This window comes from Physeter macrocephalus, chromosome 8 (genome assembly GCF_002837175.3).
Source record: "Physeter macrocephalus isolate SW-GA chromosome 8, ASM283717v5, whole genome shotgun sequence".
Lineage (NCBI taxonomy): Eukaryota > Metazoa > Chordata > Mammalia > Artiodactyla > Physeteridae > Physeter > Physeter macrocephalus.
Window position 1 is genome coordinate 129,123,353 of NC_041221.1, and position 13,224 is coordinate 129,136,576.

The 13,224-nt window shown below is 39.5% G+C and overlaps 1 protein-coding gene and 1 pseudogene across 2 annotated transcripts in view; both read left to right on the forward strand.

Moving 5' to 3' along the window:
• Positions 1–13,224, forward strand: part of RAD50 (RAD50 double strand break repair protein) — a 132,057-nt gene that overhangs the window by 41,797 nt on the left and 77,036 nt on the right. For both annotated transcript variants that reach the window (XM_024118526.3, XM_024118516.3), the window contains 3 exons: positions 10,926–11,054; positions 11,287–11,452; positions 12,855–13,048. In XM_024118526.3, coding sequence (XP_023974294.1) covers positions 10,926–11,054; positions 11,287–11,452; positions 12,855–13,048 — 489 coding nt within the window. The remainder of the gene's footprint in view (positions 1–10,925; positions 11,055–11,286; positions 11,453–12,854; positions 13,049–13,224) is intronic.
• On the forward strand, positions 2,499–3,632 carry LOC129392344 (60S ribosomal protein L21-like; annotated as a pseudogene).

The following is a 13,224-nucleotide window of genomic DNA, read 5'->3' on the forward strand; positions in this document are numbered from 1 at the left end:
TAGGTACAAGGAGAACTACAATAGTGTCCTTGCCCCTTAAGGTATTCCTAGTCTAAATGAGAGCATTCTTAAAAATGGCTTTTTAAAGTTGCAGATAGTGGGAGATTTAAGGAAAAAATTTTTTTTTTTTTTTTTTTTTTTGCGGTACGCGGGCCTCTCACTGTTGTGGCCTCTCCCATAGCGGAGCACAGGCTCCAGACGTGCAGGCCCAGCGGCCATGGCTCACGGGCCCAGCCACTCCGCGGCATGTGGGATCTTCCCGGACTGGGGCACGAACCCGCATCCCCTGCATCAGCAGGCGGACTCAAAACCATTGCGCCACCAGGGAAGCCCAAGAAAAAAAAATTTTTAATTATTGATTTAGTTTTTTAAAACTCACCTATAAATGCTGGTATAGATCTTGGAACTGTAATATGGAAAAACTTTGTTTTCTGTCCCAGTGCCCATTGACATGAATGCATCTTTTAGTGAATATTTATTGTTTTGTGCATAGCACTGTGCTAGGTGATCTTGGGGATAAGGAAGCCAATGACTTAGACCTTGCTTTTAATGATCTTATAGTCTAGTTGGAGAAATAAGGAATATATTTTAAAAGATAGTTAGGATTACAAAGAAGTAAAGTGAAGAGCTATGTGAATGATATAGTTTAGAACAGAGGTTCCCAACCCCTGGGCCATAGACCGGTATCGGTCCGTGGCCTTTTAGGAACCAGGCTGCACAGCAGGAGGTGAGTGGCAGACAAGCGAGCAAGCTTCATTTACTGCTCCCCATTGCTCGCATTACTGCCTGAACCATCACTCCCCGCAACCCTGCCCCAGTCTGTGGAAAAATTGTTTTCCACGAAACCGGTCTCTGGTGCCTAAAAGGTTGGGGGTTGCTGGTTTAGAACATAGGTTCTTTAAGAGCTAAAAGATGGTGACTGTGCCACAAGTGAGAAAAGAAAAGAAAAAATGGTTAAATTGGACTTCATCAGAAGAAAAACCTTTTGTTCTACAAACTATACCATCAAGAAAGCAAGAACACAACCCATAGAACGGGAGAAAATATTTGCAAGTCACATATGTGATAAGGAACTTCTATCTGGGATATATAAAGAACCGAATAAAAAAAAGTAACACAATTTGAAAATGCACAAAGGCTCTGAATAGATATTTCTCCAGAGAAGATATGTATGTGTCCAATAAGCACATGAAAAGATGCTTGACGTCATTATTCATCAGGAAAATGCAAATCAGAATCACAATGAGCTATTACTTCACACCCACTAGAATGGCTAAAAGTCAAAAAGATAGGTAATAATTATTGAAAAGGATGTGGAGAAATTGGAACCTTCATACATGATGGTGGGAATGTTAAATGGGGCAGCCACTTTGGAAAACAGTTCAACAGTTCCTCAAAATGTTAAACATAGGGACTTCTCTGGTGGTACAGTGGTTAAGAATCCACCTGCCAATGCAGGGGACATGGGTTTGAGCCCTGGTTCGGGAAGATCCCACATGGTGGAGCAGCTAAGCCCGTGTGCCACAACTACTGAGCCCGTGTGCTACAGCTACTGAAGCCCGCGCACCTGGAGCCTGTGCTCCACCTGGAGTTTGTGCTCCACAGCAAGAGAAGCCACCGCAATGAGAAGCCTGCATGCTGCAACGAAGAGTAACCCCTGCTCACCGCAACTAGAGAAAGCCCACGTGCAGCAACGAAAACCCAATGCAGCCAAAAATAAATTAAAATAATAAATAAATTAAAAGAAAATGTTAAACGTAGAGTTACCATATTGTTAAACATAGGGACTTCTCTGGTGGTACAGTGGTTAAGAATCCACCTGCCAATGCAGGGGACATGGGTTTGAGCCCTGGTTCGGGAAGATCCCACATGGTGGAGCAGCTAAGCCCGTGTGCCACAACTACTGAGCCCGTGTGCTACAGCTACTGAAGCCCGCGCACCTGGAGCCTGTGCTCCACCTGGAGCTTGTGCTCCACAGCAAGAGAAGCCACCGCAATGAGAAGCCTGCATGCTGCAACAAAGAGTAACCCCTGCTCACCGCAACTAGAGAAGCCCACGTGCAGCAACGAAAACCCAATGCAGCCAAAAATAAATTAAAATAATAAATAAATTAAAAGAAAATGTTAAACGTAGAGTTACCATATGACCTGGCCATTTTACTCCTAAGTATCTTATATCCAAGAGCAATTAAAATGTACATCTATACAAAAACTTGTATAGGAAAGTTCATAACAGCATTATTCATAATAGCCAAAAAATGGAAACAATTCAAATATCCATTAACTGATTAATAAAATGTGGCATATCCATACATGGAATATTATTCAGCTTTAAAAAAGAATGAAGTTCTTATACAAGCTACAGTAGGCAAGAACCTTGAAAACATGTTAATTGAAAGAAGCCAATCATAAAAGACTACATAATTGTATGATGCCATTCCATTTATTTGAAATGTCCAGAATAGGCAAATATATAGAGACAGAAAATAGATTAGCAGTTGCCTAGGGTAGTGGGTAGAGAGGAATAAATAGTGACTGCTTAAGGGCACAGAGTTTCTTTTTTGGAAGTGAAAATGTCATGGGGGATGGTTGCACAACTCTGAATATACTAAAATATGTTGAGTTGTACACTTTAAATGGGTGAATTGTATGGTAGGTGAATTCCATCTCAGTAAAGTGATTTTTAAAGTGATGGCCTGGCCTTTGGGATGGAACCACCATCTTCCAGTAATTCACCAAAATGACCAACACAAAGGGAAAGAGGAGGGGCACCTGCTATATGTTCTCTAGGCCTTTTAGGAAACATGGAGGTGTTCCTTTGGCCACATACATGCAAATCTACAAAAGTGATATTGTAGATGTCAGGGGAATGGGTGCTGTTCAAAAAGGAATGCCCCACAAATGTTACCATAGCAAAACTGGAAGAGTCTACAGTGCTACCCAGCATGCTGTTGGCATTGTTATAAATAAGCAAGTTAAGGGCAAGATTCTTGCCAAGAGAATTAGTGTGCATGTCAAGCATATTAAGCACTCTAAGAGCCAAGATAGCTTTCTGAAACAGTCTGAAGGAAAATGATCAGAAAAAGAAGGAAGCCAAGCAGAAAGGTACTTAGGTTTAGCAGAAGTGCCAGCCTTCTCCACCCAGAGAAGCACACTTTGTGAGAACCAATGGAAAAGAGCCTGAACTGTTGGAACCCATTCCCTATGAATTCATGGCATGATAGGTGTAAAGAAAATAAAAGACCTGAATTGTAAAAAAAAAAAAAAAAAGTGATAGCCTGGAATGGAAAGCTATCACAAGACCTTCAAGGGAGAAGCTGATCTCGGCCATAAAGATTGGGAAAAATCAAATTGACAGACTAGAAGCTATTTTATATGTTTTTTTTGTTTGTTTGTTTTTTTGCGGTACGCGGGCCTCTCACTGTTGTGGCCTCTCCCATTGCGGAGCACAGGCTCCGGACACGCAGGCTCAACGGCCATGGCTTACGGGCCCAGCTGCTCTGCGGCATGTGGGATCTTTCCGGGCCAGGGCACGAACCTGTGTCCCCTGCATCGGCAGGCGGACCCTCAACCACTGCGCCACCAGGGAAGCCCTATATGTTTGTTTTGTTTTTTTGTAATCTTTTTTAAAAATTTATTTATTTGTTTATTTATTTGGTTGCACCAGGTCTTAGCTGCAGCAGACGGGCTCCTTAATTGTGGCTTGCCAGCTCCTTAGTTGCAGCATGTGGGCTCCTTAGTTGCGGCTCCAGGGCTCCTTAGTTGTGGCTCCAGGGCTCCTTAGTTGTGGCATGTGAACTCTTAGTTGCGGCGTGCATGTGGGATCTAGTTCCCTGACCAGGGATCGAACCCGGTCCCCCTGCATTGGGAGCTCAGAGTCTTATCCACTCTGCCACCAGGGAAGTCCCTGTATGTTTGTTTTTATTTTGTATTTTTTTCTTTTAAAACTAATATGTGCTCACAATGAAAAAATTATGGAAGAATATTAGTTGAAAAGTAAGAGATGCTCTTCCTACTCCTCATGTCTGACCTCCCACATATATCTTATGATCAGGTGGGTTTTCTTGCAAAAATACACTACATGTGTGTATACAAACATGCACGTGTATATATGTACATATTCACAAATACAAGCTTATTAAAACAGGACTGTGAGTAAGAGCCTGGTTAAGTAAATCAAGGTAAAAGGAGTGGGAGCTAGGATTTGCAGTCAGATTATGAAGACCCTAATGGGTTTAGAATTTAGTGCAATAGACATAAGAGTGAGAAAAAGTATGTTATATTTTAGAAGTAGTTGTTCTAATAACTGTGTGTAGGTACTGTGGTAGTTACCAAGATATTGGAACACATTTTATTTTCTTCAGGAGCAGCCTGGTTGGAAAGATGACAAGCACATATAAGGCAGAAAAAGGCAAGAGCTGTGAGAGCTTTGAGGAGGAAAGAAGAGAAAGTCTGAGGTGGCCAGAGAGGATTTCATAGGACTGAATTTGGGGTATCATTTTGTTGACCTTAAGTAGACAGGTAATTACAGATATGGTGACAGCAAAATGCAGGCTGTCTTTGAACAGTATCAAGGAAATCCTCATAGTTGAAATGGAGCATTTGTATAGGAAATAATGTCAGGGTAGAGCTAAGTAATAATACCTGGTATTTATTGAGCAGTGCCAGGATTCTAAACAAGGCTGTAGCAGACGTTGAGGTGTTTGTTTATTTCTTTATTTGTATTTAATTTTGGCCAGTCCAAGGGTTTAATCTTACTCTCTGTATCTTTAGAGCCTAGCCTGGTGCCTGGCACTTAGCAGGTGGTTCAGTAAATATTTATTAAGTGGATGACTTCCAAAGTCCTTTTGTTTTTTAGCTCTGAGTTAAAAGAATTCTTCCCTTCATAGAACTCAGCGTAAAGCTTGAATCAGATCATCTTCCCAGCAGCCATCCAGTAGACAGCTCCATTTCAGTACTGCACTATAATTCATGCTTTCCCATTTTTACGGATTTCCTACATTTTCAGGAACTCTCTCATAAACTACTTTATTCCCATACCACCACATCCTATCCTGACCTTGGCCCACTTAGGCCTATTTTCCTTTCTTGCCCTCAGTGGAAATGCCTTGAGAAATTTGTTTTCAAGTTCAAAAGCACCCTTTGGCCCTCTTATTTATTCTTCCACACATAAGTTCATGATCCTTGTGCACCTTATAGCTCAAGTGCCTGATTCTTTTGTCTTATTTCACACACCTAAGCTTTGAACACTCTGCTGCTATATTTTTTGTTGTCTTTCTATTTGTTTTAGCTTCTTTTACTAGGTTGTGTGCTCTGGGGAGAGAGCCTGTGTTTTGTGCTCTGGGGTTCGAGCCAAAACACAGATGTCAAAGAAGGAGTCCCCAGCATCTAGTTACTGGCTGGATTTAAGGAATGAAGCAGCTAGAGATGTCACAAAAGATCTAAGCCAAGATAATGTGTTTTTTTAAAAATTTATCTTATTTATTTTTGGCTGCTTTGGGTCTTCGTTGCTGTGCACAGGCTTTCTCTAGTTGCAGCAAGCAGGGGCTACTCTTCGTTGTGGCATGTGGGCTTCTCATTGCGGTGGCTTCTCTTATTGCGGAGCATGGGCTGTAGGCACGTGGGCTTCAGTAGTTGTGGCACGCGGGCTCAGTAGTTGTGGCTCGTGGGCTCTAGAGCACAGGCTCAGTAGTTGTGGCACATGGACTTAGTTGCTCCGCAGCATGTGGGATCTTCCCAGACCAGGGATTGAACCTGTGTCCCCTGCATTGGCAGGTGGATTCTTAACCACTGCGCCATCAGGGAAGCCCCAAGATAATGTTAATGCTGCCACAATACAGTGAAAACATTGATAGAAACCGAGTAGTTTCTGAGAAGTAGGGTACCATAACAGAGGTGTTAATATTCATTGCTCTTAAGAATTAATCCAGTTCTGTTTGTTAGATTGCTCAAAGATATTTTGTGAACACAGAATTTTTTTCACAAGTGATGTGAATGGTCCCATTCATTGAGGGCCTACTGTATGCCCAGTTGCTGATCAAAGTGTTATAAAATGTATTATGTGAGCCCCACAGTAATCCCGTGAAGTTTCATAGATGAGAAAAGTGAGGCACAGGTATTCACATTGGAAGTAAGGGGTAAAGCCAGGATTTGATTCCAGGCTTCTCTGATTCCTAAACTGATACTTTTTTTTCTTTAGTCAGATTTATTGAAATATAATTTATATTTAGTAAAATCCACCCTTTTGAAAGTATATGATTTGATGAGTTTGGGCAAATGCATACAGTAGCGTTATTATCAGTACAGTCAAGATATAGAACATTTCCACCCCAAATAGTTCTCTCAAGTCTGTTTGTAGTTGGTCCCCTCCCTCCATTTCCAGCCCTTGGTAATCCCTGATTTGTTTTCTGTCAGTATAGTTTTGCCTTTTCCAACGAATGCCACATCAGTGGAATCATACGTTATATAGCCTTTTGTGTCTGACTTCTTAGCATAATGCTTTTAAATTTATCTGTGTGGTTGCATGTATGAGTAGTTCATTCCTTTTTATTGCTGAGGGTATTCCACTGTAAGGATATATTACAGTTTGTTCATCCATTCCTTTGTTGATGGACTTCAAGTTGTTAATCAGCTTTTAGCTATTACAAATAAAACTGCTATAAACTTCTGTGTACAGGTCTTTGTTTGGAGATATGTTTTCATCTCTCTTGGGTAACTCCCTAGGAGTGGGATTGTTAGGTTGTGTGTTAAGTGTATGTTTTACCTTAAGAGCTGCCAAACTATTTTTCAAAGTGGCACGTTTGGTAGTCCTACAACAATGTACAAGAGTGCAGTTGCGCTTTGTCCTTGCCAGCACTTAGTATTATCAGCTTTTTACTTTAGCCATTAAAATAAATGTGTGATAGAATCTCTGAGCAGCTTTTTTTTTCATTATGGTTTTAATTTGCATTTTCCTAATGTTAATCAACGTTGAGCATCTTTTTATGTGTTTATTTGCCATTTGAATATCTTTTTTGGTAAAGTGTCTGTGCATATATTTTGCCTGTTTTCAATAGGTTTTGTGTGTGTATTTTTTGTTTTTGGTCTTACTATTGAAGCTGTGAGAGTTCTTTAATTATTCTGGATATAAGCCCTAATTGGGTATGTGTTTTGCAAATTTTTTTTTCTTCTTAACTGCTTTCAAAGGGCAGGAGTTTTTAATTTTGATGAAGTCCAGTATATCAGAATTTTCTCTTATAGCTTTTGCTTTTTGTTTCCTATCTAGGAAATCTTTGTCTGACCCAAGGTCACAAAGATTTTCTTCTTGAAGTTTTCTAGTCTGAGTTGTTATATTTAAGTATATGCTCTATTTCAGGTTAACTTTGAATATGGTGTGAGGTAAGGTTGAGATTTACTTCCTTTTTTTTTTTAGTTAATTTTTTTTGGAGTATAGTTGCTTTACAATGTTGTGTTAGTTTCTGCTGTACAGCAAAGTGAATCAGCTCTATGGAGGTTTACTTCTTTACATAGAGATGTCCAGTCATTCCAGCTCCCAGAGCCTGTAGTCTTAATTTTTATACCATCCTGCCTCCGAGTCTCATCTCCCATTTTTAAGTATGTGGCTTTATACAAGTCCTCTGAGTCTCCTACTTAGCATGTACAGGCATACTTTGCTTTACTGTGCTTTGCATATTTGCATATACTACATTTTTTTTCTTTCTTTTTTTTTTTTTTTTTTTTTACAAATTGGAGGTTTGTGGCAACCCTGTGTCAATCAAGCAAGTGTGTTGGTGCCATTTTTCCAATAGCATTTGCTCACTATGGAAGGCAGCTATGCTCACCACTATACCACCAACACCATTTGCTCACTTTGTGTCTCTGTCACATTTTGGTAATTCTTGCAGTATTTCAGCCTTTTTCATTATTATATTATGCTGTTCTGCAATCAGTGATCTTCGATGTTACTATTGTAATTGTTTTGGGGTGCCACAAACCACATGCATATAAGATGGCAAATTTAATTGATAAAAGTTGTATGTGTTCTGACTGCTCTACCAAACAGCCATTCCCCCATCTTTCTCCCTTTCCTCAGGCCTTCCTACTCCTTGAGGTACAACAATATTGAAATTAAACCAGTTAATAACCTTATAATGGCCTCTAAATGTTCAAGTGAAAGGAAGAGTCACATGTCTCTCACTTTAAACTAAAAACTAGAAATGATTGAGCTCAGTGAGGAAGTCATATCAAAAGTGAAGAGAGACTGAAAGCTGGGCCTTTTGTGCCAAATGGTTAGCCAGGTTGTGAAGCAAAGGAAAAGTTCTTGAAGGAAATTAAAAGTGCTACTCCAGTGAACTCATGAATGGTAAGAAAGTTGAAACAGCCTTATTGCTGATATGGAGGAGGTTTTAGTGGTCTAGGTAGAAGATCAAACCAGCCACAACATTCCCTTAAGTAAAAGCCTAATCCAGAGCAAGGTCCTAACTCTCTTCATTTCTGTGAAGGCTGAGAGAGGTAAGGAAGCTGCAGAAGAAATATTTGAAAGTAGCAGAGGTTCTTGAGGTTTTAGAAAAGAAGCTGTCTCTGAAACTTCAAAGTGCAAGGTGAAGCAGCAAGTGCTGATGAAGCTACAGCAAGTTATAAAGAAGATCTAGCTAAGATCATTAATGAAGGTGGCTTCACTGTATGATAGATTTTCAACGTAGGTAAAACAGCCTTATACTGGAAGAAGATGCCATCTAGGACTTCCATAGCTAGAGAGGAGAAGTCAATGCCTGGCTTCAAAGCTTCAGAGGACAGGCTGACTGTTGTTAGGGACTAATGTGGCATGTGACTTTAAGTGGAAGCCAGTGCTCATTGACCATTCCAAAAATCTTCAGGGCCCTTAAGAATTATGCTAAATCTACTGTGCCTGTGCTCTATAAATGGAGCAACCTGGATGGCAGCATCTCTGTTTACAACATGGTTTATTGAATATTTTAGACCCACTGTTGAGACCTGCTTCTCAAGAAAAAAAAAAAAAAAAAGGATTTTTTTTTTTTCCCCAAAATATTACTGCTCATCGACCATGCATCTGGTCACCCAGGAGTGCTCATGGAGATGTACAATGAGATTCATGTTTTCATGTCTGCTAACACAGCATCCATTCTGCAGCCCACGGATCAAGAAGTCATTTTGACTTTTAAATCTTTTTAAGAAATACATTTCATAAGGCTATAGCTGCCATAGATAGTAATTCCAGTGATGGATCTGGGTAAATTGAAAACCTCCTGGAAAGGACTATTCTAGATGCCATTAAGAACATTCGTGATTCATGGGAAGAGATCAAAATATGAACATTGTTTTTTTTTTAAGACATAATACTATTGCACACTTCTACAGTGTAGTGTAAACAACTTTTATATGCACTGTGAAGCCAAAAAATTGTGTGACTTGCTTTATTGCAATAATCACTTTATTGCAGTGGTCTGGAACTGAACCCAGTATATCTCTGAGGTTTGCCTGTAGTGTCATAATGATTAGAGGGAATGTATGGCAGCACCTAGTACAATGTCTGCAATATAGCAGGCATTTGATCAATGATAGCTATGACTGTTATTATTGGTAAAAAAATTTTTTTTCAAATCTCTCTTTCAGCTAACATACTGAACACTTGTTACATGTGCTGAGGAAGCATTGGTGAACAAAGTAAAGTTTCTTTGGTGATAACGTGTTACCTATTAATATACAAATCATAAGATATGGTATTAGTATAATTTATCAAATGACATTGAAATTGAGGATGCATTTTGGTGCAGCTATGAAAGCTTACAATTGATATCTGTAATAATGTGTTAGTTTAAAAATTAGGTTCTAAAAATGTCTTAGAAGAGGAGTTGGTCAGCCTTGGAATTGTAGAGGCAAACACCAGAAGAGTATCCAAGGAGGGAAGACTCTGAGACAGGTCACTCATATTCCTAGGAGATGAGGCAACCAGCTGTCCCTGGAAGCATGCCACTGAGATCATTTGTCACACTTCACTTGTGATGCACCATGAGTTTCCAGTCCACTCAGTAGTTCTAATTTCTTTTTAAATAAATTAAATAGTTAGCCTTTTAATGATTAAGTTCTTTTTTTTAAAATTTTTTAAGTTTTTGGCTGTGTTGGGTCTTCATTGCTGCTCATAGGCTTTCTCGTCACTCATATTCCTAGGAGATGAGGCAACCAGCTGTCCCTGGAAGCATGCCACTGAGATCATTTGTCACACTTCACTTGTGATGCACCATGAGTTTCCAGTCCACTCAGTAGTTCTAATTTCTTTTTAAATAAATTAAATAGTTAGCCTTTTAATGATTAAGTTCTTTTTTTTAAAAATTTTTTAAGTTTTTGGCTGTGTTGGGTCTTCATTGCTGCTCATGGGCTTTCTCTTGTTGCGGAGAGTGGGGGCTACTCTTTGTTGCAGTGCGTGCACTTCTCATTGCGGTGGCCTCTCCTGTTGGGGAGCACAGGCCCCAGGCACGTGGGCTCAGCAGTTGTGACTCACGGGCTCTAGAGCTCAGGCTCAGTAGTTGTGGCACATGGGCTTAGTTGCTCCATGACATGTGGGATCTTTCCGGATGTGCCACCAGGGAAGTTCCAAGGATTAAGTTCTTAAAATGTGGTACTTTACATAATGTGGCTCCAAGTACCCAATGAATGAATGACTTTTGTGGGAGCTGTTGAGGGCAGGGGATGGGCTTTGGAGTTAGAAGGGAGTTAAATTCCTGCTTTTCTTTACTAGCTGTAAGGAGTTGGACAAGTTACTTAATGTCTCTGATCCTCGGTTTCTCAGTGCTCCCTTTATAGCAGTGTTACCATTAATGAGATCACTTTTACTAAGTGCCTGGTCCTGGGACATGTTATTTATCTTCAGTTATTTGCAGTGTAAACTGTAGTGAATTCTGTTTATGTAGGGTGTTTGTTTATTTTCAGAATCGTCTAAAAGAAATTGAACAAAATCTCTCTAAAATAATGAGACTCGACAATGAAATTAAAGCTTTGGATAGCCGAAAGAAGCAAATGGAAAAAGATAATAGTGAACTGGAAAAGAAAATGGAAAAGGTTTGTGGTGGTAGAATTTTGTTTTACTTCAGAATTTTGAGATTATTATAATGAACCTCATTTGATTCCATTTTGACAGTCATATTTTGAAACAAACATACAAATCTTGATGTTTGTGCTACTTCCATGTTTATGTTAAAAAGAAGGATATTGAATAAGCTTTGGTTCATATTTTGTACCTCAGACTGATACCTTGTTATACATTAAAGCTCTTTATTTTGGTTCTACACAGGTTTTTCAAGGGTCTGATGAGCAGCTAAATGATTTATATCACAATCACCAGAGAACAGTTAGGGAGAAAGAAAGGAGACTGGTAGAATGTCAGCGTGAACTGGAAAAATTAAATAAAGAATCTAGGCTTCTCAATCAAGAAAAATCAGAACTACTTGTTGAACAGGGTAAGAGACGGTGTTTACTTGGTCCTTTTCCCTATTATAATATTACACATTTTCTGCATGAATGACAAATCTCCAGGGAATTATGCTGAGTGAAAAAAGTCACTCTCAAAAGATTATATATAGTATGTTTCCACTTTATATGACATTTTGAAATGCCAAAATTTTAGAAATGTAGAACAGATTAGTGATGGCCAGGGTTACCCAGTAGGAGGAAGAGCAGGAAGAAGTTTAATGTGGTTATGGTTTTAAAAAAAACACGAGGGGTTCTTACGGTATTGGAACTGTTCAGTATCTTGGCTGTCATGGTGGATATAAGAACCAACACAGTTGATAAAATTATGTAGAACATAATACACACACAGATATTAGTTAAACTGGGGAAATGAGAATAAGATTGATGGATCGTATCAGTGTCAGTATCCTGGTTGTGATATACTATAATTTTGCAAATTACTAAAAGAAAACACTGTTTTTCTACTCAACAACAGTTCTGACGCCAGGTGTGTGTGTTTTTCCACACCAAGCAATTCTCCAATTCTCAGTGAACACCAACTAAGTGTCCTGTAATTTAATTCAGTTCTGACACTCCCTGTCCTGAGTCAGCATAGACCCCACAGATTAAGGGCTCAGTCCCATGAGACTGTCTCCCCCTCCACTTCAGCTGCCAATCCCAAGTCCCAGGTTGTCTGGCACCTGTACTTCTGACCACTGGCTGTAAATCAGGGGTTCCCACAACCCTTTTCTCAGGTTCAGTAATTTTCTATAACAGCTCCTAGTACTCAGGGAAGCACTTAGTATTACCAGTTTATTAAGGATATAGCTCAGGAACACCCAGATGGAAGAGATGCATAGGGTAAGGTATGGGGGAGGGACATTGAGCTTTCATGCCTTCTCCACATGCACGACTTACCCAGCACCTCCATGTAGTATTCACCAACCTGGAAGCTCTTTGAATGCCGTTGCTTAGGGTTTTTATGGAAGTAATCATGTAGACATGATTAATTAAGTTATTGGCCATTGGTGATTGAACTCAGACTTCAGCCCCTCCCCAGAAATGGGAGGGGTGGGTACTGAAACTTCCTACTCTCTAATCACAGAGCTGATTCCTCTGATGACCAGGTCCCATTCTCCAGGAGTCACCTCATTAGAATAAACTCAGGTACAGTTGAAAGGGACTTATAATGAATAACAAAAGATACTCCTCTCACCCCTGTCACTGAGAAATTCTAAGCGTTTTTGGAGCTCTGTACCAGGAGCCGAGGACAAAAACCAAATATGTATTTCTTACTACATCTCAATACAATAGTTACCATTGGGGGAAACTGAGCAAAGAATGTAAGAGATCTTGCTCTTTTATTTTTTAAAAAATCAGCTGATGAATTACTGATTGTGTTTTTTAAAGGTCGTCTACAGCTACAAGCAGATCGTCATCAAGAACATATGCGAGCTAGAGATTCATTAATTCAGTCTTTGGCAACACAACTAGAATTGGATGGCTTTGAGCATGGACCATTCAGTGAGAGACAGATAAAAAATTTTCACAAACTTGTGAGAGAGAGGCAAGAAAAGGAAGCAGAAACCGCTAGGCAACTGATGGTAAATACTGTTATTTTCTTTTGTTTGTATCAGATTGTCTAGTTGAATTGTTTTACTTTTTGGATTGACCTTATTTTGTCATATTTTTGGATTAGTGTTAGGATAAAATTTGCTGTGAGGTAGAATAAAAGAACCTTTATGGAAGCAAATTTTTTAAAGTTTATAAGTATAAAAGT